We start from the raw sequence: 23086 nt of genomic DNA, 5'->3' as shown, positions 1-23086 counted from the left end.
TAGTAATGACGTTACTCAATCCATAGAGCAAGGAAGGAGATTATGTTGCGTCTGTAAGTACGAGCACCTTAATGACTAAGTTAGTTATGGGACACGTCACTGATGGTTATTCAATCACTGACGTCTTCTGGGAAAAAAGGATGGGGCTAGGAATCTCATCAACTGCATAAATACAATGAGTGCCCGGTGTAGCCGTGCATCTTGCCGTGCATCCGGGTGTTCAGTAACGTCCCTTACAATGCACACAGTTACAGAAAACGGGCGTGTCCGAAACACAGTAATACTTCACTAGTATCTTAATTGGTTGCATTAGTTTTCGTCAATGAAACATGAGTTGACGAAGGTGAGTTCACAGGGCATTGAACCATCGGCCGTATTGAGACTTTAGCCGTAATGAGACACTTGGGGATTAAAGGATTATCGGCCGTATTGAGACATTGGCCGTAATGAGACTTCGGCCGTAATGAGATACAATCGCGAAAGCATTTCAGATGTCAGAACAACACCACGCGCAATGACAGCCACTACTTATCATATGCCTTACTCTTTGTTTCGTTTGTCTTTGTTTCTTTTCTCTTCGTGCTTTTTGATTACTCGTCATGTAACGCACATTTTCATCACTGAGACCGACGTTTTGCCGACGGCGACGTGCTTTCTTTGCCGGTACCACAAGCTGGCAAAGGAGTACCGTGCACAAATTGGAATATTATGAGCGATAGTATTTGTGGAGCAATCATGACTTTACTGCCGTGTTGAAATGTATTCCTTCTGCTGTTCTGCATGCAGGTGAATGCATATTTTAGTATTTTATTTTAAGTAACCTCACTTTCAGTGCTGCACCACTACACTTCAATAGTTCATTTCTCAGCCTATTTGCTAAGTCCCGCGTTCCAACAATTCCGCACTTGGTTATTACCATGGCGGCGATTCTCTTGGACAGTGCGCGGAACGTCAAGCCCTCGGACAGACACTCTTTTGGAGGAAAGCCGCTCGGAATAGACTCAGTAATAGGCGAGTGGGAGCTCCTATTTCTAAACGGAATTAAACGTATTCATGACTATTGTGTTAGTCATGTGTGTTTTACATGGAAGGGTATCTGCACTGCGAGAAAACGCGAACTGACTGGACCTGCGAAAATATACGAAGATTCGTCACAACTGCAGCAGCGCTTTCCTATCCCACGTGAAAATACGTGAGGTCGACACCGAATACGTGAGTGAATACGTGACACTCTCTCTATATATATTTTTTATGGCAACTATTATAAATTGCATACTGGGCAATATTGAACGCTACTTCGCCAGTGACTTGGTTACGCCAAGTCACGTCGCTACATCACGCAGCTTTCATTTGCGCCGGAAGAGAATGTTCCTCACGCAGACGAAGCGCACATACTGTACAGTTAAGTGTATACAGGCTGCAGAGAGAATTTGAAGTGCACAAATTCCAAGCGCGTATACGATCTGCGCGGCATTTCAACTTTCGCGAAGAACGTCTTCCTGTTGCCGACAAAGATGGTGCCCTTGTATCAACGGTGATTTCGTTTTTTCTTTTTTTTGGAAACTCAGCTCTGGAGAGAGATGCATTGTGAGGCTTCGTGGAGATGGCACGTGATCGTTGATGTGTTACGTGGACACCTTGTCTGTTGAGTCGACACATGCCTGTAAACAAGGAGGCGGGCAAGGCATTACGTATCCCTTGAGGCCGTACATATGGCGCAACAGCTCGTCAAATTTGTAACCTTCTCCCTTTGGTATATAAGCGGGTACGGGAATTTATGCTCACGCTCTAGAAAAGGCTTAAAACGAATTTTATAGCATCAGTATATCGCGCGTTTTGTTTTACGCAAGCGCGTAAAAGAAGGATATACGACGGCGTTGAAACCCATTCGAGAAACATAGCCCTGATGGAAGTTTAAGCATAACCGTTTGAATAAAAATAAAACTTACGAGAAGTACTTAAAACTTAAACTTAACTTAAACTTAAAACTTAAAAGTATGAGAAGAAGAAACTGTCCTCCCAGCGAGGTATGGGCGTATTTTCCTCGCTTTTTCTCTTTGAACGAAGTTTTTCCAATTCCAGTATTGATTAAGTTTCTTTTTTTTTCTTTTTTTGCAATGCCTCGAAAGCACACGGTTTAAACGTCGCTGTCATGCACATCTTTACATTGTCTGGGGCTTCGTTACTCGAAAGTTTTCCTGCGCTACTTAAGCTGCTCATAGTTTTTCTATGGATACCAGTATCGGTGAAGACGTATGATCAGCCTTTTTAAGGTTTGCCCATTATTCGATCGGCTTGTGCGTGCGAGAAATGACGTGCGTTTTAACACAAGAACATTGAACACTGAGTTCATCACTGGCGTGCGCCGCAGGTATCTGGCTGCACGCGCGCTAGAATTCGTTTTGCTTCGTCTGCGCACTCAATCGAGCGAGGGAGGTTCACGTCTCTCCGTGATTATTTTGTTGGTTCAACTTCCAATTGAGGCCTGATTCGTCGCGTGACGTCATCGATCTAGGACGAAGCCGCAGGAGAATCAGCGTGCGTGAAAGCGAAATAACAGGTAGTACCGCACCTGGTAAGGGGAGGCGAATAGCAGGCGAATTTCGCAGGCAAATGAGAGAGCACATCGGACGTCTGCAAGGGGTGCAATGATGTTTTGTGCATTGCCAAATCTCCGTAGAGTAAGTGTGAGGTAAACTGCGACACCCTTATTTTGATGTGATCGCTTCTAATAAGCCCTGACCAACACCGCCTAGATAGAGGAAGCCTGCTGACTCGTCGAAGCGGCGTAACAACTAAGAATCAGCCAATCAGGATCGTGTTTTATACGGCCGTAGCTAATCACGAACGTGCTTTCAGCGGTCGCAGACATGGAGGCGATCCACCGTCGTCTGCGAGTAGTGATTGAACGTCCCCGCGTAATAAATGGGAAAAAATAAATGGGAAAAATAAATGGGAAATGGAAAAAATGGGAAAATAAATGTGGAAATGGGAAAACACGAAACGGTCCCATATCTTTCTCAAGACTGACTTTAGAACTGAAGTTAGGTGTAATCATTTGGTAGTTTTTGAATTCGCAGAACGGCGAATCGGCAGCAGTAGCAGACGAATGCTGACTTTATGTCCACGTCGCGAAGGAGCGAGAGGAGGCTATAATTAGGCTGTGTCGATAGGTGGCGTTGGCCTGACGAAGCGTAGACAGTAACTGGAGGCAATACAATCAGTTTCTTCTTCGTATACTTTTCTACTCAAGTACTCTTCAGCACATCTGTGGCATATAGTTACTACTCTCAAAATAAAGTTATTTTTTACACACCTCTAAAGAGAATGAATATACGAATACTAATACGCTTGTAGTTGTTACGTTATTCGTCCACAGTTCATAGTTCGTTACTCTGACGCTTATCTTTGTCCATAGTACGCATACGTTATGGGCATCATTATATAATGGACGTACAGTACGTGAAGATACAGTCGGAGAGGTCGCATACAACAAAGTAGCAGACAGTCGTACCTTGACCAATCGCTTGATTTGTGAGGTCTTGACGCGGGAGTAGGACAGGGCACAATTTAGCACCGTTCTCGCTGCTTGAGGAACTGCTGCCTGCAGACATTGCTCATTAGCCTGGCAACACATGATACATATTTGCAAAATGCATAGCCTGCTCCATGTACCTTTACTGCATCCGCCTTTTTCATGCTGACCTCACTGCACATTGTGGTCAGACCGAAGTCTTGAAGCGGGTGCTCCCGTCCCAAGGTGTCCCGAGCACATTTGGCCAAGTTATTGGGGAACTGGCAGCGATCAGAAATTGCCATATATACACATCAATGCACAGTGTATAGTAGAGAGTGGTCATCATGAATAGTTTCTAGTGTCATTCATCACGTAACGATATTGCGGAAGATTAGATATATTAGCCACGCCATATAGAAGGGAATTTTTATATTAAATGAGACGTGTCGTCCCATAAAAGAAGATCTGCACTACACCTGGCACTTTTGGTTGTTCCTCTTCTTCTTCTTGATTGATTGATTGATTGAAAGAAACTCTGTACTTTTTTTTCGACCGGCATGTCTTGTGTGACGATCTCGAAAATCCGTTATGGCTTTCCATATATGAGAGCACAAAAGACAAATGTGGACTTTCGGCTAAATCTTAGAAGATGATTCTTCCTCAGTGTTGGATATTTGCGTGTTGTATAATCAAATTAATGAATTAACTGAATCAGATTGAAACCAATGTAGTCAAAGTAATCGATTAATCGAATGCATGGCGAATGAATTATTCGGATCAATTGTCTAATCAAATATAATCCATGTGCCCTAACATCTCCGTCATAGTCATCGTAATCATCGTAAGTCAACGTAATTGCGCCATCTGAACATCAAAGTACCATCATCATCACCATCATCATCAACCTATCATTTGATATTCGATATTTAATAAGAGAATGAATGAGTGTTTGCTTATTCACGTTGTTTACAATGCAGGAAGCCAGTGCTGTCACTGCTAGTGAAAGCTTGACACGGCTCTATAACCTCCTTCTGGACAGTGGCAGCCGACGACAGCAAAACAAACAATGAAAGAAGCAAACAAAAAAAGAAACAAAGCAAATATCACTGCGTTATCTACAGTATATCGTTTGCTTTCTTCACTTAGGGGCTTCCACCGTTTGGGGCAGTTTCGTTTTGCTGTTTCAGCTTCACTTCTTCAATTAAGTTAAATTCAATATTTATTTTAATAGTGCCCACGAACAACCATAGTCTGAATAATGGCGCACCGCACTGGCAACCACCACTTTGCAACCAAGCATCACTGAACGCATGGCTATGATACTCTTATAATCATGAGAAGACTTTGCGACTAGCAAAAATGTCGGTATCATGTTGTTGATGAACATCGTTCGACATAACACGGCACCGTTCTTAACGGCGGTGTACGTATGGATCAGCGAGGACCGAGCTATGAAAAATACTGTTAGTGTGCAAGGCTCGAATCATTTGAGACATGACCAAATGCTTTTCACTGACAGGGTGTCTCAGTTAAATCACAGGGCTAAATAATTCGCGAACCGGAGCACCAATCGAATAACTTTGTTTTACGAAATATCTGTCCAACACCACCTACAAACCCGCGCACCGTGTGAATGAGTGGGAGGCGCTCATTATTTAAATAAAAATTCAAATGAGTTTCGTGAAAAAAAAAAAAAATTCTAAAGCAGGACGCCGGCGGCATTAAAATGTGTACTACCCCTTTTTGGAAACTTCAATGGACACCTTTTAGAGATAAATCTGCCACCAGAGCTTCGATTGGTGCACCGGTTCGCGAACATACCTCTCCCTGCTTGTAAACAAATTACGTCACCGTGTTCGACAGAGCCACCAATTTGTTAGAGTTTAACTACGCTCAAAGCTAGAGGCGAGCAAGGTCGCGCAGAAACTACTGAAAGGGACGCGACCTTCGGTACTACTTTTCTTTCAGTATAGGAGGCAGCAAACAAGTGCCCATTCGTGGAACCCAGACCTCCTCTTCCGATGTGTTTCGGTTTCACTGTGTCTTATGAGGTTTCTCGTTTCTATTAGTGAGCCCGGGGATGTAATAGACACCCCGTATATACGTATATATGGAGCCGTTGGAGCTCCGCCACAACGTTGACTCCCCTTAGCTTTCCACCAGTAAATAAATACCCCCCCCCCCCCTTTCTTACTTCCTACATCTTCATTGTCTGCCTCTAATTTTGGTAGTGCCTATATTCTCCCATTTATCTTAAGTGGAAGGAAAAGGGCGCGGACAACAGATTTTAGGTAAGTTAGGAACACTAGTTTATTTAATAGGCAGAAATTAAGGTTAATAGACAAAGGGGTCGAGGTTTCGACGGTGGCACTGTCTTCGTCAGGACAAAAGGTGCGCAGGGGTTGCACATTGGTTAAATAGGTTTGGTACGTGACGTCATAATCGGCACCAGCGCGCCACGAGGCGGTCGTCGGTGAGAAGAAAGTCGCAGAAGAAAGGCCTCTGCCTAATGAAAGACACGATACTGCAGACAAGGATTTGCAACAGAGTAGTTGAAACTACTCAGAAAGTAACTGTACTTCTAGTACAAATTGCAGCAAAATCGCAATTAAATTGCAGTTACTCGGTTTTGAAGGTATTTAAGTACAGTATCTAATTCATTTCAACCTATAATTAGTTACGTTGCGCCTCTGCTGGTGATGTAGCCGGTGCAGCCGAAGCGCCGCCGCTGTAGCACATGAATTTTCAGTGGCCAATGGAAGCTTGGGACTGCTTTCAGGTCTAATGACATCACGTGAAGAGATCGGGCCGGGTTGAGCCAATGTGGCGGCTGCTTTGACAATACAGTGACAATACACCGTACATCGAAAGTATTGTGCATGCTGGCTTCTGATGATAAAGTGTTCGGTGAATGAAACATGGGTTCAGGTCATGATAAATGTCACCTTGTTCCGGTCATTAATTCTCTCCTCCCCAGTTCCCGCTTGATGATTCCCGAGGGCGCGAAGCTTGCGGGAGGCGGACAGTGAAGAATGCCATTAATTCAATTCGCTGATAAGGTACATGATATTAAGCTGTGTCAGTGGTTCTTCGAATGTGATGACGCGACTCGCCATCGTTAAACGTGGTAATGGCGCTAATGCAAACTTCCTTTCGCGGACAGCTCGACCGTGTTTCATTTCAACGTGTAGACTTCTATCTACACGTTTGTTCGAAAGAAACTGTTTACGCTGCGCTCCTTTGGACATTTGAACGGTTTCAAGTCTAATATACAGGGTGTTTGCTCTGACGTGTCCAGAAATCAGCTACTTGACTAAGAAAGAGGTGCTAATAGTGAAGCAGTACCTGTTTCTTATTCAAGTAGCAGAAAAGTACCACTTGCTTTTCTTTTATCGCTCGCTTTAAATATAATTTCTGGACACGTTAGAGCAAACACCCTGGATACAGTGTTTTGAAAGATTTGAAATCCATACAGGCGGGTTCCTTCCTTTCTTTCTTTTCCTAGCTGTGCCAAATTTTCGAGATAAAAAAAAAAGCAAGAATAATTGCGTTGGGACACTTTCAATTTGGTCATTAGCTTACCCGGTTTGGCGGCCATTAGGAATAATATTCTTTGTGTAGTGAGGTGGCTAATTAAAAGAGATATTTTAATTAGATGCTTTCAGGGAAACGTGAGACAGCAGGTTTGGAGGCAGTCATTATTTACATCGGCTCTGTTTCTTTAAAATCCTGAAGCGCACGCATATTTGGATATCCATTCAAGAATTTTACTACGCAAATGAGCCGCAACCGAAATCAGGCACATCAGAAGCGCAGGAAAAGAGTCGACCCTGGCTCCCGGGAGCTTATCTGGGCCGCAAGGCGGATTATCCGGACGGCAGATCAGCGTCTACTCCAATCAGTTTCATCGCTCCAAAGCACGTGACCGTCCGATGAACACCGTTCTCCTTCCGGGGCTCAGACGCGCAAATCTCAATGTGCGCGCGCGCTTCGGAATTTCAAAGAAACAGAGCAGCTTTAAATAATGACTGACCCCAATTCTGCTATCTTTACATTTCCCTGAAAGCATCTAATTAAAAGGTTAATCATAATGTAACTGTTAATTAGACACCTCACTGCACTAGCAAGCTTATTCCTAAAGGCCGCCAGGTCGGATAAGCTAATGACAAAATCGAATGTGTTCTGATTCAGTTCTTCTTCTTTTTTAAGATTTGATGTAGCTTAAAAAAGCACCCCGTATATTGCAAACGAAATCAGAGGCATTCACACTCACACTGCTTCGAACAGCGGCTGAAAACACAAAACAAAGTGCCACACTCCAGCTGCAACGCAACATTACTTGCGCCACTCTCGCTCACAATTAAACGAATATAAATTACATCCTAATCCCAAGCTTCGTTAGCAGAATGTGCTCGCAGCATTTTACTTAATTCTTAATTAATTAATTTCCTTAATTCTCTAAGAACGATAAACGCTTTTGCACTATAAAAAACGAAGGGCATCACGTTTTGGATTTTGGTCCGTGCTTTGATTTACATAATTTCACTAAAAGCGAGTTGGGTGGGGATCTAAAGCCAATTACTTTTCTCATCGTGCCGGAAGCCCTAAACCTTTTATAATAAAGCGTACCGTGTATGCTTCTGAGGGAAGAAAACTCTTCAGCGTTTGCGAAAGCATCGGGCCGTAAGGCCTGCACGGACGAAAGCAGAATCACACAAGCGGCATTGCTAAAAACGTAGAGAGCCCCTCAAGTGTAAAATGCCAGTATAGCAGTCGTCACAATTAGCGGACTGTGTCACGCGTTAGCACGTTTCGCACGTATCTAATTCCTTTTATTTATTTCTCGTCTCTTTTCTGAATAAACTTCAATCGATAAGAAGCTTGTAGTTCTAATGAAACGCCTTCATTGCAGCTTGCTGTCAAAAGTTGATGCTCCTATCCGTTTGAATTTTGTTATCTCTACTTCCTACGTGGATTTGGCGGCGTTTTTATATTCTGTCTGTTCACGCGTATCACCTTCCTAGTGGATTTCTAAGTCTTTTGGTCAGGTAGTAAAATGAACTGAAGTTTTTTTTTTTTTTATCTTATCACAAGAATCACTCAGTGTGGGTACAATGATCCTCATTCAAGTCTGTTCCGTTCTCTTGTTATCCGGAGGCTTGAAGATTGCTCTGTAGTGTGGAATAGTATTGATCTAGTTCTAATATCTAAAATATTCGATATCGATAGATAGTTGGAAAGCGATTATGAATACTTAAGAATTCTGAATCAATCGCTGTAATATGGGGTCGTTTGATCTTAGACGTCCAATTCGTGACTTGGTATTCCCTTACAAGTGTGTCCATGGTATTCTAGCTGTGCATGTTTGACCCCGCTGTTTGTGTCAACGTTCCCGCAATAGACAACTGTAAGACATTGTCAGGTTTTCGAAGTGACTGAAGTGAATTTACTGAATCCAATAATACGGTTGCAACGTTTATCTAATGGGTGTATAATGTTTCTGACTCTTCATCTCAAGCGCTAAAAAATTCCAAATGCTCTTAACGAGTTTTTGCTAATTCTGTCACACGCGTGCCTACTAATTACAAGCAGCTCATTTCGCATTCGCATGAATTTTTGAAGTAACGATCATTTCCTTGTTTCTTTTTCTGGAGCTATAAAGAGGTCTCCCAAACTTTTCGGGTTTCCCCGGAAATTTGCTTGTTTGGTTATCCGGAAATTTATTATCCGGTCGAAATAGTACTACTCACGAGGTGTCCGGATAAGAGCCCTGCACGGGCACGGGCCCCCGACCCAGCCCGCGGGCCGGACCGGGCCGGGCTTGATATTGGCCGACAAACATGTTTCCGAGAGTCAGGCTCGGCCCGGTCACGCAGCTAATTCCACACAAGGAGGACCATTAGTTCATATCCTCACGTGTTTGCATCATTCCTGCGGATATATTTGCAAAAACAAGCAAAGGACACGGCATTATGCTTATGACTCGACACTCCAGAACATTCTCAGTCACTTCACATTGCTCCTGACTCCTCACGTATTTCACAATCACTGATAGGAAAGAAGGAAATCACAGTAAAGGTGAGCCAGCTGTAGGACCCCAATCCACATCTTCTGGATTACCGGCCCAGGGCTATTAAGCTAAGCTAACACACCTCCCCAGTGACTTCCAAGGGTGCGTCATCTGAAGGGAGAAACCAACCACACTCTCACGCATTCCACTTTCATTCTTTCATCATTATTTCTTAGGACTTGAGGCTTTGTATGTATTTTTCCTTTCTATGTGTTCCAGCCTCAGAACGTCAATCGCCATCATGTTCACAATCACGTTGGGAAAGCTTGGTGAGAGGGGTAGTGATTGGGAGAAGGAGTTTGTCGACAACATCCTCTACCTCCCCAAGCAGCACAATGTACTGAAAGTCGAGTGCAATAGGGGTGGACGGGTAGGTGGAAGACCTTGAACAGACTCTTGAAACTAAGGAACGTTGTTAAGACACATACCGTCCACCCCTACTGCACTCGACTTTCAGTACATTGTGCTGCTTGGGTCCGCAAAAACTTGATAGTGTAACGATAACGCGCTTGCCCCCGTGCGTTCTGGATTTAATTTAATCTCGTGCTGTTCCGTTGTTAAACCGCCAGCACTTGTGTGTTTGTGGCCTTGTCTTCTCTTCTTATAAATTTACTTATAAATTTGTTTGATAAGCGCTAGAAACGCGTACGTCACGGCTGGAAATACTAGGCCAGGCTGTACTCGCTGAATCACCGGGCCGGGCCGGGCTGGGCTCTACTCACTGGCACACCGTGCCGGGTCGGGCCGCATAACAACATGAAGGTGCGGGCCCGAGCCGGGCCGGACCTTTTTTCGCGATGCGCCAGGGCCGGGTCGGGCCCGGAAAAGTCGTCCCGTGCAGGGCTTTAGTCGAGATATACAGGGTGTCCCAGAAAACGTGTCATTGAATTATAATTAAAAAGCTACGCCACTTAGAATTATGCGGTCAGCAGCATTTGTTCTTATGAGGTTTTTGCCACCTCCTAATGTGAATGTCATGTACTCCAAGTTTAATTATGTAAATATTTCCTAACTGAACTCAGAAATTTGCCAAGTAAAGGTCACTTTTTTACCCCACCAATATGAAGAGCGTGCCGAATTCAGTCAAATTCATGGTAATTCACAGTGATATTCACGAGCTATCCCGTCGGAAAAAATAGCCGAATATCATGCTTTTCGGAGCGGCGGACCATAGCGCGCGATGACTTTTTGAGCGCAATCGCTCTCAGTGCGACGAAAGGAGGTTCCGAAGCCAGCCCACAGAGCGATAGTAGAAAAAGTAACAGTTCCTAAAATTGGGAGAGGGAAAGCATTATCCCAGCGAAAGTCGAACGTGATAAGCCGTGCCTGTTTTGTCTCTTTCTGCGATGTCGGGAAGGGCTGGGTTTCCAACCTCCTTTCGTCGGACTGACAAAGATTGCGGTGCAAATTTATTGTGCGCTATTCTGTGCGACTTCCGTAGAGCATGATGTTCGGCTATTTTTTTCCGATGGGATAGCTCCTGAATATCCCTGTAAATTATCATTAGTTTGACTAAATTAGACACGCTCTTCACATTGGTGGGTTAAAAAAGTGACCTTTACTAGGCAAATTTCCGACTTAAGCTCGCAAAAATTTACATAATTAAACTTACGTTACACGACATTCACATGAGGAGGTGGCAAAAACCCAGTAAGAACAAACGCCATTGACCGCATGACTCTATAGGTGGTGTAGTTTTTTTATTATAATTCAATGACACGTTTTCTGGGACACCCTGTAGAGACATGACAGTATATATAATAATGTTCTTAAACGCGAAAATACATTAGGTCCAAGATCGTCCGCGACATGTGTCCAGAGTAAAATGCTTCGTATTCACACCACTGTACCTCCTCACCTTTACGTTCCATAATCCTCTTCTGAACTGCAGACATTTCACCTCGAAAAGAGCAGCCATGCAGTCACGTGAGTTCTGACTGGCTGGCCCGACTCCATGGTGCTGCTTCCGTCCCTCCCTCCCTCGACCGAAATATCTATCCTGACAGATATGAGCGTCTCCGTTGTGCGCCTATTGTTGTGCCGTCCAGTTGTGGGGACACTGACGCTCGGACCCCGCCCCGCTTGAAGTAGGTTTCCAAATACGCTCCATGCCGTTGGGGCCTTAGTGAGTGACATTATCTTGCTTTTCCACAAAGGGAATTCCGACGTACATTCACCATCCGGTGTCGGCTCTTGTCATGTATTCCATCGAATAACGGTCACAACTACGCAACTATTTCGCGCGGGATTTTCGATACCATGGTCAGTGGACCACAAGGAACACTATTTCGAGATCAACTGGAACATGTGCCTGAACGACGCTTGTCCCAGACTTGTCACGTGATGAGGTTTCATCAAAGCACGATTTCGTATATTGTTCGACTTCACAACGCGCCTTCGCCACACTTCCCCTGATGTTACTGATCTTCGCTATGAAAGTATATCGACGAAATTGGACCCTCTCGAGTTGCTTCTTCAGCAGAAGAGGATCGACAGGACCCCATACCGATAAAATCACCGCGTGTGAGCACACCGCAGGGTACTCCCCTTTCCAAACCGAATTCACCGTCAAAGCAGTAGCTAGAAGGAGGACACGTAAAGTTAAAGTACGCGAAAAAAAAAGCGTAATAGCTAGACATTAGCGGTCACAGATAAGCTTTTATCGACTATGCCGGCTCAAATTTAGAGGTTCCTTTAGATACGAGCCACCACAATGTCGACGGGTCTGCCCTTCAGGTCAGCATCCTGCCTTCAAAAAAATTGTTTTTCGACTCACTTTCATCGAACGACGTCGTCTACCGCCCTGCTCTAATCTTGGATAATGGGGCATGTGATTATTCAGGCATCCATAAAAGTTACGTGCGCACACAAGGGCGTAGATAGAATAAGGAACGAACTCCCCAGTCCTGTGTCCATAGGAACGCCCTGATAGACAGGGTATACGTTCGCACAGTACATCCCATTTGTACGAACTCACATAGCGTACAGAGGGCTCTGTTCGTCTCACATACTGTGACTGTCAGGATGTTTGTGGACGTCACAGCTGTATAACGTGGAAGCTGTAAGTTGCAACTAAAAAAATGTAAAAGCCCGACTCTGGGCACACAGAGGGACGACACGAACACACGACTCGGCTTGACGACTTGAATCGTGTGTTCGTGTCGTCCCTCTGTGCGCCCCAGACTCAGGCATCCACCAGCTGGCCTACATATACGCCATCTTTTAAGTAAGTTGCATTGCCGCCGCTGTTAACAGGTCATGGCAGTTGGTCCTCCTGACGACCCTTTATCTGAACGGCAGTTCGCTATATGTCGAACGTCTTCCATGAGAGGAATATACAATGCGCACTCCAATTTTTCTGGAGGGAGTCTGGCTCTATACAGGGTGTTCAAAATTAAGCTTTCGCTAGCACTTTATAAATAGGCGAACAAAAGAAAATTGGTGCTATTTTTTCTGTTCCTTGAGTAAGAAACAGGTGCTACATAATTAGCAGCACCTGTTGAACAAGAGATAAACGTTGATTTCTTCGTTCGTTTCTTCGTTAGCAGCACCTGTTTTTTTTTTTTTTTTTTTTTACACAAGTAACGTAAAGTTATCATCCGGTTTCCTGTCATCGCTGTGTTTGCGTAGCGCTCGTGAAAGGTTAATTTTGAACACCCTGTATATATGCGGGCTCTTAGTGTTTGATGCTTATGCAACTAATGAAGCGTAATCCGTTAACGTGTTTTTCTCCGAATTCGACCAACTCAGGGGAAAGAAGTGCTGACGCCACGAAGCGAACCTGGGCCATCAGGAGACTCACCGTTGGATTCGTTGCGTCAGCACCTCTTTTCCCTGAGTTGGTTGAATTAATTAATTTGTGGGCGTTTGAGGCTTCAGTGTCTGTGTCGCCCCTAATTGAATCTCCGTATGCAATAAGGATTCTACTATTTTTGCTGCAATGACATCTACATACCAGTATGTACTTGCCAAAGAACATTTAGGAACGTGCTGCAATTTATTTGCCCCCTACAGGAGGGTAAGAAACGAGAAATGTGTTTGTGTCAATGGGACGGACAATGACATCAGGCCCCTTTTTCTCGGTTTGGGAATTTTGCGACTTATCCCCTTATTGCATACAGAGGTTCGAGAGACCTCTACTAGAGAAACGTCATCATGACGTTGCAGACAGACTGAAACCGAAACAAATCGGAAGAGATGGGTGGGTTCCTCGAATGGGCAGTTGTTCGTTGCCTCCTATTGAAAGAAAAGTAGGACCGAGGGTTGTCGTGTTCGGCTGATATCGGCAGATAAACGATCGCCCCTGGCAACTGTGGGATATTGCGCAACACAGTGTAACACAGTATCCACGAGAATCTCGCAAAGTTCCTTATTGCATATCGCACTTGCCCTCACACAACTACTGGGGAAACTCCATCAAAACTCTTCCTGGGACGCGAAATTCGCACCCGCCTGTCACTTATCAGGACAAGTGTTCAAGACAGTATACGAAACAAGCAAGATAAATTGTTCGAGCGGAACCATGGAAGAGAACGTTACTTTGAACCGGGACAACATGTTTCTGTTCGTGACTATAGAGGAACCGATAAGTGGACCACTGGTCTTGTCCTCAGACGCCACGGACCATTGTCCTATGAAGTAAAGGTTGGTGACAAAGTCTGGCGCCGGCACATCGACCAGCTGAAACCGGGTGCCTGCGAACGTCAAAACGCTCGAGAAGAAAACCGCGGACCAACTTCAAATGACTCTGCTGTTCCAGAGCCCATGGTAGCGGATCGACCACACCAACCAGAAGCAGAAGATGCTCCTCCGAGCGAGTTGCACACGACTCCTGAGAATGTGCACGCTCCGAATACAGCAGTCCCTGATCTAGGAAATGGGAATGCACAAGTCGCAAAGACGCCCCGTCCCCAACGAAAAAGAAGACCTCCGGAAAGGCTGATTGTGGGACTGGACTAAAGAATTTGGCGGGGAGGAGATGTCGTGTTCGGCTGATATCGGCAGATAAACGATCGCCCCTGGCAACTGTGGGATATTGCGCAACACAGTGTAACACGCGCTCAACGCGTCAGTCGCGACCAGACTCCCGTAATGGAAACTATGCTCCTATGTACTCTGATGTAATATCGATTAAACAGTTGGAAAATACAACAAGGGTCGCGTCCCTTTCCGAGACCATCGTAATCCCCTCAAGACCGTGGCTTTCGGGGGCGACCTTGTTCGCCTCTATAGCTTCGAGCATAGTTCACCTCTACCAAATTGGTGGCGCTGTCGAACACTATGACGTCATTGCTTTACAAACAGGGAGAGGTCTATTCTCGTCGTTTACGTGTTTTTCTCGATTTATTTATTGCATTTATTGCTACAGGAATACACTGTAATGTTCCTTTTTACTTTCAAATAACGAGGACGCCCCATAGCATTTTCATTCATATTTCATGAAGTTTCTGTACAACCAGTGAAAGTCAAAGTTCGCCAAGCAATATAGCGAAAACGGGGTCTATCATTTTATTTATTAATTATTAATTTCTATTTTTTTTCTACAGAACTGTGAACATGGAATAATAATAATTTCGTTACATTCATGGAACAAGCATGAGAAACCGAGCTGCATAAGGGGATCTTTCAACGCGTTGTCGCGACTTGCCATACATCAAACGATTCAATGGAGCTGATCCGAAGTTTCTTTCACGCGCACATCATTCCGGAGAGCTTGTGATCACAAGGCCCATTGATTCCATCTCATTAGGCCTTTTTCTGTGGGGTGGCCTGAAGGAAAGACTTTACGCTACGCGTTCTGAGGCGTTGAACGTCTTGAAGGATGTTTCTAACCAGGATGAACCGAAAGGTTTTTCGTTCCGGTTTTCGTTTCGGTTCAAAGAAAGCGGTTCAGTTCCGGTTCACCTCCGGGGTAAAAAAATAACGGTTCGAAACAGGTTCGAACCGGTTCAGTTTCACATGGTGTAAGGAGAACTGATTGCAGCGAAAGTAATCCCCTTTATTATTCCCAACACAGAGAGAAATGAAGAGTGGCTAGAAGGTCCTACCATGTGACGTATAGACAAAAAGAAGAAGCCCGTCTTGCGCTCTAGCACATTGTTGTAATGTGAGGTTTCTGCCCAAACACCGATGGATGTCATGTATTTATGCACTTGAGGTCTCGCGTTACGTACCCTTGAGGGCCAAATAGTTGAATTTTTCATTTGAACCGAAAAACGAAAATATGTTTTCGGTTTTCCATCCGGAGCATAAAATTTGGTTTCGCTTTTCGTTCCGTTCCGGTTCGCCTAAAAGGAACGTTTTTCTCGGTTTTCGGTTGAGGTTCTGGCTTCGCTCTGGAGTCCTGTTGCTGACGAAACCGGCGCTGTACTGACAACGCAATGCTTTAACGAACCGCGAAGAGCTACATGAAATGATGTTTCGGACTGCTCGGGGTAGATCTTTCGTTATCTCTCGGATCACGGATCTTACAGGGAAGAAGAACATATTCAATATTTAATGTAAATAATATTTAACCTTCAAAATATAAGCTGCATTTGAGCTGCAGTGCATTTTTACTAGCGACATATTTGTTAAAATGGAATACACAGAAGCCACACACACAAAGTTCGATCAAAATTATTTACGAAGTAAATCAAATAAAAACATAAGTCATTTTTATAGGAGCCGCCTGCTATCAGAGTCAAAAGAAAAAAAAAATGTTGACGTCAGACCTCTCTTGCAACTCTGCTCAGAACGTTGAGAAGCATTAGAAAGTAATTAGGCAGTCATTTAGGTCGTTCCCTTTTGTAGAATAACTTTAGTCAGTGCACTATGGAATAGTGATGGGCGATAGTCATCCAAACATTATCGATAGTACAACCGATTGTTGAGATGACTACTCTTTTGAGTATCAATAGTTTTGTTCAAAACTATCGATAGCTTCACCTATCGATAGTAAGCTGGACACAGTCCATACCCGCTTGCTGCAAAAATGTAGAAGTCACTGCTCCTATAGTTGTTTATCAATCTACTTAAATACTTTTATTTATAGATGCGCAGTAGATATCTTTCAAATAGTTTTGCACCGTTAAATCGAAAAAAAAAACGATTACATAAAACAAAGGAGCTGTTCGGAAAAACGGACGGGAACTTCTGTTCAGCTTAAACAAACAAAGCAAAAAAAAAAAAAAAAGATTTCGTGGATTGTTGCGCGCTATGCGTACGGTTGATGTTATCCAGAGCGTCCGCTAGTTTATGTTGCTGTCGCAGTAATACGGGTTTGTGACAATTAAGGGCCACTAATTCCTCTTCAGAAATGCCAACTTTATAGCAGTGTGTAGGCGGCGTATACTCCGATGTTTCATATTTCATGAACTTGATATTTTATTTCCCATGATCATATTTCTTTTTTTTTTTCCCGAGAGGTAATTATCAATCACGAGCGAAACGCGATCGTCGAACTGCATGTGAAAAAACAGAATTCAGAAGGCTTTGTTTCTGATGGAAATATGTTCACTTCTGAAATTGCGAGTGACGAAACGACAGTTTGCATGAGTGAAACGCGAACTCATACGTCTTCTTCCTCTTTTTTTTTTTTTTTTAAGAAACATGAGTAAATTTTTAAATTCGTAGTCAACAAACTTTTGAGAGAGTTTGCAGGAGTAAAACGCGAAATCAGAAAGTTTAGTTTTCAGTAGCAACCTGCTCAAATTTTAAATATGGAGTGAACAAACTATTGAGAGCTTGCAGGAGCAAAGGCGTATTCAGAAGGACGACACGAACACACGACTCAAAACGGTTCGTATCGTCCCTCTGTGTGCCCAGACTCAGGCTTTTACATTATGGAGTTCTTCCACCAGCTGGCCTGCATATACGCCCTCTATTCAGAAGGTTTCACTTTCAAAAGAAACATGCTGAAATTATAAATTAGGAATAAATAAACTATGGATAATTTGCAGGAGCGAAACGCGAATTCAGGAAGTTTCGTTCTCAACAGAAACCTGCTCAAATTTTAAATTCGGAGTGAAGAAACCTCTCGATTGTTTTCAGGAGCAAAACTAAAATTTGACTTAGGATTCAGCAAACTATTGATAGTTTGCAGGAGCGAAACGCGAATGCAGAAGGTTTCGTTTTCAAAAGGAACGTGCTAAAATTTTTAACTTGGAGCGAACAAGCTATTGGCAGTTTGCAGGAGCGAAACGCAAATTTCGCAGAAAGTTTCGTTAGCGAAAAAGAAGCCAAATTTTTAAATTCGGAGAGTGAGTAAAGTATGGATAGTTTGCAGACAGGAGCGGAGTGCTGGATTGGTTTGGCTTAAGCGACGTGAAGCTCGGTGAAGTTGCTCCACCGACGCACCAAGTGCACCAGACACGCTACTATCGATAGTCCGATCGCGAAACTATCGATATTCCGGTTCACTCGATAGTTGGACAATCGATAGTCAAAAACTATCGAGAGTATCGAATGCTTCGATACTATCGCCCGTCACTACTATGGAACATGGGTGTACCGCTGCGGGATCGTGGCAATATTCCTCCCCATGTTTTTTCCTTTTTTTTTTTTTTCTGCCGATCTGGTGCGCCAGCACTAACCATTATTCTCCTTGTATCGTTCCTGTGATGATACGCTGAACCTGCCCATCAGTAGTGCAGACGTGTCGTCTGCTAACCCAGGTAACCAGCGCCACCTGTGACCCCGAAGGCAACTTAAAGTAGATGCTGATTATGGCGGGAGTTCTGAGAAGAATATGTACATTGTTCGAATGGGCATGGAGCGTGATTTCGATTGCTGCTCCTTGTGATTGTTTCTTCACAACGACAGCGATTGTAAAATATTTCACGAAAACGTCGCGGAAACATCCATTAGGCTACAACGTTTCTGACGAGTTAGGTGCATCTATTAACTGACTATGGATTATTTACCTTCGAGTCAGTTGCCGTTCCAATGCAAGTCACTGCATCTAGTCTCACTTGGTGGTTCAGTGCTGGAAGCCAAAATTGTATGCGCGCTTTTTAGTTAGGCCATACTTTTTAACGGGAAAGCTTACCCAGCCGCAAACATTATAGACACATCGCGGCGCTCCCTTCAGAACTCATTTCATTTCAACATACGTTAACACCAGTACTACGTGAGTATTTTAGAAACACACTAGACGGCTGGGAGAGGACTACACATAACAGCTAATCACACAGAAGATGAATACAGGACATGCGGGGAACACTCATGTATCATTGGTTGTCGCAACATATAGCGACACGTGAAAGTTTACATTTCGGTCGTGTTTATCATTAAAGTCTACGAATTGTAATCTACCACCTTGTCCACCACTCCTTCATGCTGTCCTCTCTCCATCTGTCCACGTCTGCACACCGCTCATAACCACAGTTGCTTCGCGGCGCTAACACGGACACTAACTAACTAACTAACAACTCCACGACTTCCGCGGCGTCATCGCTGGAGGGCCTTCTCATTGGCCACACGAATGTAGTACTGCTGATATTATAGCGCTGAAAAAGTTGACACGAGCTCCACTCCGGCAAGCGCTAATTTTTAGCGGTTTGGACCACTGCGAGGAGGAAAATATCGCGCTATTTTCTATCGCTATATAGCAAATCGCTATATGTCGGAACAGGCCTTCACAATTTCCGTCTATTGTGTGGCACAATTATAGAAGTATCACGACTTATTAGAATTATCGCTTACTAAAATCAGGTACAGGTAATTAACACAAAAGATGCGTTTAATATGTCGTGTTGTACGTAACCTAGCTGTAAACCTATTTTTTTTCAAGGGCCACTCTAGCGTGCCGCACTTTGAAAATGCACATTTTTTTTAAATGCCGTGTCAAGCACTGCGAAGCGACTGTGGCTATATGTGACGTACGGATATGGCAGGAAGTGGAGGGAGGAGAGCACGAAAGAAGTGGCTGACAAAAGGCTTAGTATGCGCACCGGTCCGGCTTCAGGTGGAACTTTGCCGGCATCTACCTGAAAAGTGTGGAGGGAAAACCCCAGCAGAGGTCAGTGCTAATGGCGGAATGGGTCGCCACTATATTACATTTGATCTGGCACACACACTGACACAACGTCTGAACAAACCTTGAAATCAGAGCGCTATCTGTCTTAATTTCGATTGAGGTTATACAGTGAAAACGAAGATATGCTCCGCTGGCGTAGTATATTTGAGCGTGTGCGACTATGTATGATCGTGACCTTACAGCAAAGCTTGACGATGAGTTCTGCAACGTCAGGGCTGTCAGCTCTCGGTCCATGCATAACCAAAATGCAGGTCAACGCCATGAGCACAATCTTCATGTTCTGGAGTTAAGGCGTTTGAATCAGGACTTCATGCACCGATAGGTTTATTTACATGATAGGTTGCAGAGCTATAGTCAGAGATATGAGGGCGACGAACATACGACACACAGTGATGTCGACTCACAAGTGGAGTGCCATCTCATTGGATCACTGCAACTTTGTATACCGACACCAATATCTTGAATAACGCTGTCCCCGTAATGCGGTGGCGCCCCGAGATACGTTTCGATAGCTCATTTGCTGCGTGTCAGTGCTATGTCGCGGGGTTCGATAATTCAGATTCTGTTTCGTTCTCTTTAACAAACGAAGCAGACGACGCTTCGGAGCACAAGTAGTCTTACGACGTTCTTGCGTTCCGGAAGTACCCCTGCGCCCACGCATCAAATTGGATACACTAACCGCAGGAGCACGGTTCCCCTGGCTAGTACCCAGGGAACCCTACCCTCAAGTGAAGTGTCACATGCTTAGGAAAGTTGGAGATCACGCTTTTTTTCAGTGAGAGGGTATAAGGGACATAGCGTGCTTTTACGTGTCATTCTGTGTTAACATTTACCTCCAACTATAATGGTCACAAGCCAATGCATCACTGCGCTTTGCTGCAAACCATTGCGGTAAGGCCCTGTAGTAATGTGCCAATTGTGCCTTGTGGAGGTGGCTGGATGCCAGCCCGTGAGCTCTGGAGACACGGCTACTCACATATGCTACCGCAGAGACCGGTCCTTCAACGTGGGTCGATCTCGGATTCGTGCATAAAATGACTGCCTTGAACTTATTGTACGTATAAGAACATTTCATTTTCTGAGTGCGGATGTATAGTTCGTTACCGGGACCACTGCGTTTTTGTAAAGAAAGAAGATAACTAGGTAAATGATATGTTTTTACCTGAAGCAGGAACAAATTAGGAACGAAATTAAACAGGAATGACCATCGTATATTGCGTGAAACGTATAAAAATTAAATTTTATCGCCCGTTTTTTTGATGGCGCTCCGCCATCTTGGGTGAGGACCTTCTGACCTAACCCGAGGCACAGTCTCGACGCCCGCACCGCCTACTGCGTGCCTGGGGTGGAGGTGGGGGTGGGGCAATTTGTAGAACCTAACTTAACCCAACCTCACTAAAGTGAGGCGATTTAGCCCAATTCTCTTGGAAGTTTCGAATCCGTTAGGCTTAGCATTCCCGTGTTTCTCCTGTGCTAAAAGTGAATCAGATGGGGTTGTTGAAATGCCTATAAAAAAACTTCTAGTCCACAGAATTTTATAATTCTTACCTTTTTCGATTCAGTATATGAACTTCTTTCACTTCTACGCAATATTTACCTTTCAAACGCTTTCACAAATTTTTAAAAACGAGTGGTCCCGGTAACGAACTACACCCCTGAGGGACAGTGCAGCTCTATTTCACGCTGCGCTGTTTAGTAGTACCAGCGTAACAAATTTAAAGGTACTCACAATTTCATTCATGTTGAGGTATTCATCGAAGCTGATTCATGGCGATTCCTCCCACCTCCGTGCTGGACTTCTTCGTCTTTCAGTGCTAGCTGCTTTGCAAAGTCTGTGCTTTATCTTAGTCCCTTGGGTACAGCGGTGGGTCTCTGGGTTACCGAAATCGCTCTAAGGAACCTGGAAGCACTGGAACTGGCACTGGAAGCACTGAGTATAGGCCCTGGGATAAGCCCAGGGTGTCTCTCGCGTAACGTGTCAGAAAATTATATTTAAAAATCTAGACGTCGGAAAATTATGGGGTCAACGGTACTTATTCGCCTTCAGAGAGCGTTTGCCATCGTGTGGGAACACTTTTATGAATTTTTCGCCATGGGAAATTTAATTTTCCGAATTAAAGTCCGGAAGTTGTTTAGTCAACCTAACATTTTTTCGACAGATTCGGGAAGCACGGGTCGGGTTTAGCCCTCCATTCAAAAATTCATTTCGTTGTACAAAAGTAAGGAGCGGAAAAAAATTCGGAAAATATCCCATTTCGTGCCTCGCAAATTGCCGCTCGCCTTTCGCGTCCCGTCAGAGCGCTCCGGGAAGCGACGCATAAAAAAAGTCGCCCTGCCCCTTTAATTCCCCCCCTCATGTTTTCAGCGACAGGTTCAATTGGTGATTGCGTTTATCTCGTTTATCGTCGTGGAAAAGCTATCGGCCCTTCATATCATGCAGGTTGGCGAGCCGTATCACTATAGCAAACGATAAAAAAACAAACAAGAAAAGCGAAGAGTAGCAAAAACAAAAGAAGATAAACGCAATCACCAAGTGAACCTGTCGCTGAAAACATGAGGGCGTTGAGAGGGCAATTAAAGGGGCGGGGCGACTGTTTTTCAGACCAGTAGGAGTGACCGTAGCTCTCGCTTCTCTGACCTCATGGTATGACGCGTGATGCGGAAGCATCAGAAATTTTTTAAAATGTTAGCACCGGGAAGCAACTGTGGCTATGAGCGGCGTACGGATCTGGACAGATGGAGAGAGGACAGCAGGAAGGAGTGGGGGCAGGGGGGGGCTAGTATGCGTCCTGGGCCGACTTCACGGGGAAGTGTACCAACATTCGTCTGGAAAGCATTTGGAAAACCCAGGAAAAACCTCAGACAGCACAACCGGTAGTAGAAGTCGAACCCACCACCTCCCAGTCCGACCTTGGCTACCACCGAAAACTAATTTCTCGTTTTGTGAAGTATCGCGTCACAGTGTGCACAACCAGCCATCCGCCTGGCGAAATTGCTCCCCCAGGGCTGATTTCTGTCTCCTCACCACAGCTGCTGGCATTAGTTCAACGTGCAGGTAAGACCGGGAAGGTGCGTGCGCTGTTGCTAGGAGACGAACGCCAGAGCCAAACGCACCTTGGATATACAAATCTCCCCCCCGTACTCGTTTGCCACGTTGACGTGTAAGGCCGTCAGGGATGGTCCCAGCACTCCTCCTCCGATCTTGCAACCCCTCCCCCCCACACACATACACAAAACAAGACAGCCAGAAATGCAAATGGAAAAAAGAAAAAAAAAAGAAAGAAGAAAACAGCGGATATGGGTGCCCCCCCCCCTTCATACTATGCCTAACATTATCTTCCCGATGCCCCGTAGTGAAAACCCTGGGACAATCCCTGGTGGTAGTGGTGATGGTGAAAGAGCTCTTAGGAAATTGTGCGTCCTGGGCCGACTTCTAAGGGAACTGTGCTGACATATATCTGACAGCGTCAGAGGAAAGCCC

General features: G+C 44.6%; 2 protein-coding genes across 2 annotated transcripts in view; one reads left to right on the top strand and one right to left on the bottom strand.

Moving 5' to 3' along the window:
- The window catches only part of LOC135399034 (uncharacterized), a 291504-nt gene that overhangs the window by 255978 nt on the left and 12440 nt on the right, over nt 1–23086 (top strand). The window lies entirely within an intron of this gene.
- LOC135399037 (uncharacterized) lies at nt 1236–21428 on the bottom strand. Its single transcript, XM_064630681.1, has 6 exons — nt 21335–21428; nt 19786–19885; nt 18491–18552; nt 3676–3795; nt 3515–3604; nt 1236–1661 (listed from the first exon to the last, which is right to left on the bottom strand). The coding sequence occupies exons 1-6, from the start codon at nt 21344–21346 to the stop codon at nt 1626–1628; spliced, it is 420 nt and encodes a 139-aa protein (XP_064486751.1). The 5' UTR covers nt 21347–21428; the 3' UTR covers nt 1236–1625.

This window comes from Ornithodoros turicata, chromosome 6, assembly GCF_037126465.1.
Source record: "Ornithodoros turicata isolate Travis chromosome 6, ASM3712646v1, whole genome shotgun sequence".
NCBI lineage: Eukaryota > Metazoa > Arthropoda > Arachnida > Ixodida > Argasidae > Ornithodoros > Ornithodoros turicata.
Note: the sequence above shows the minus strand (reverse complement) of the source record. Positions and strands in the feature narration are given on the sequence as shown.

Excerpts from the sequence above, each read along its gene's own strand:
- LOC135399037 (XM_064630681.1), bottom strand. Across the intron at positions 18,553-19,785 it reads ACTCATCGTCAAGCTTTGCT|CACTGAACCACCAAGTGAGA; the intron begins GTAAGGTCACGA and ends TTTGGCTTCCAG. Across the intron at positions 3,796-18,490 it reads GAACGGCAACTGACTCGAAG|TTCCCCAATAACTTGGCCAA; the intron begins GTAAATAATCCA and ends GATCGCTGCCAG.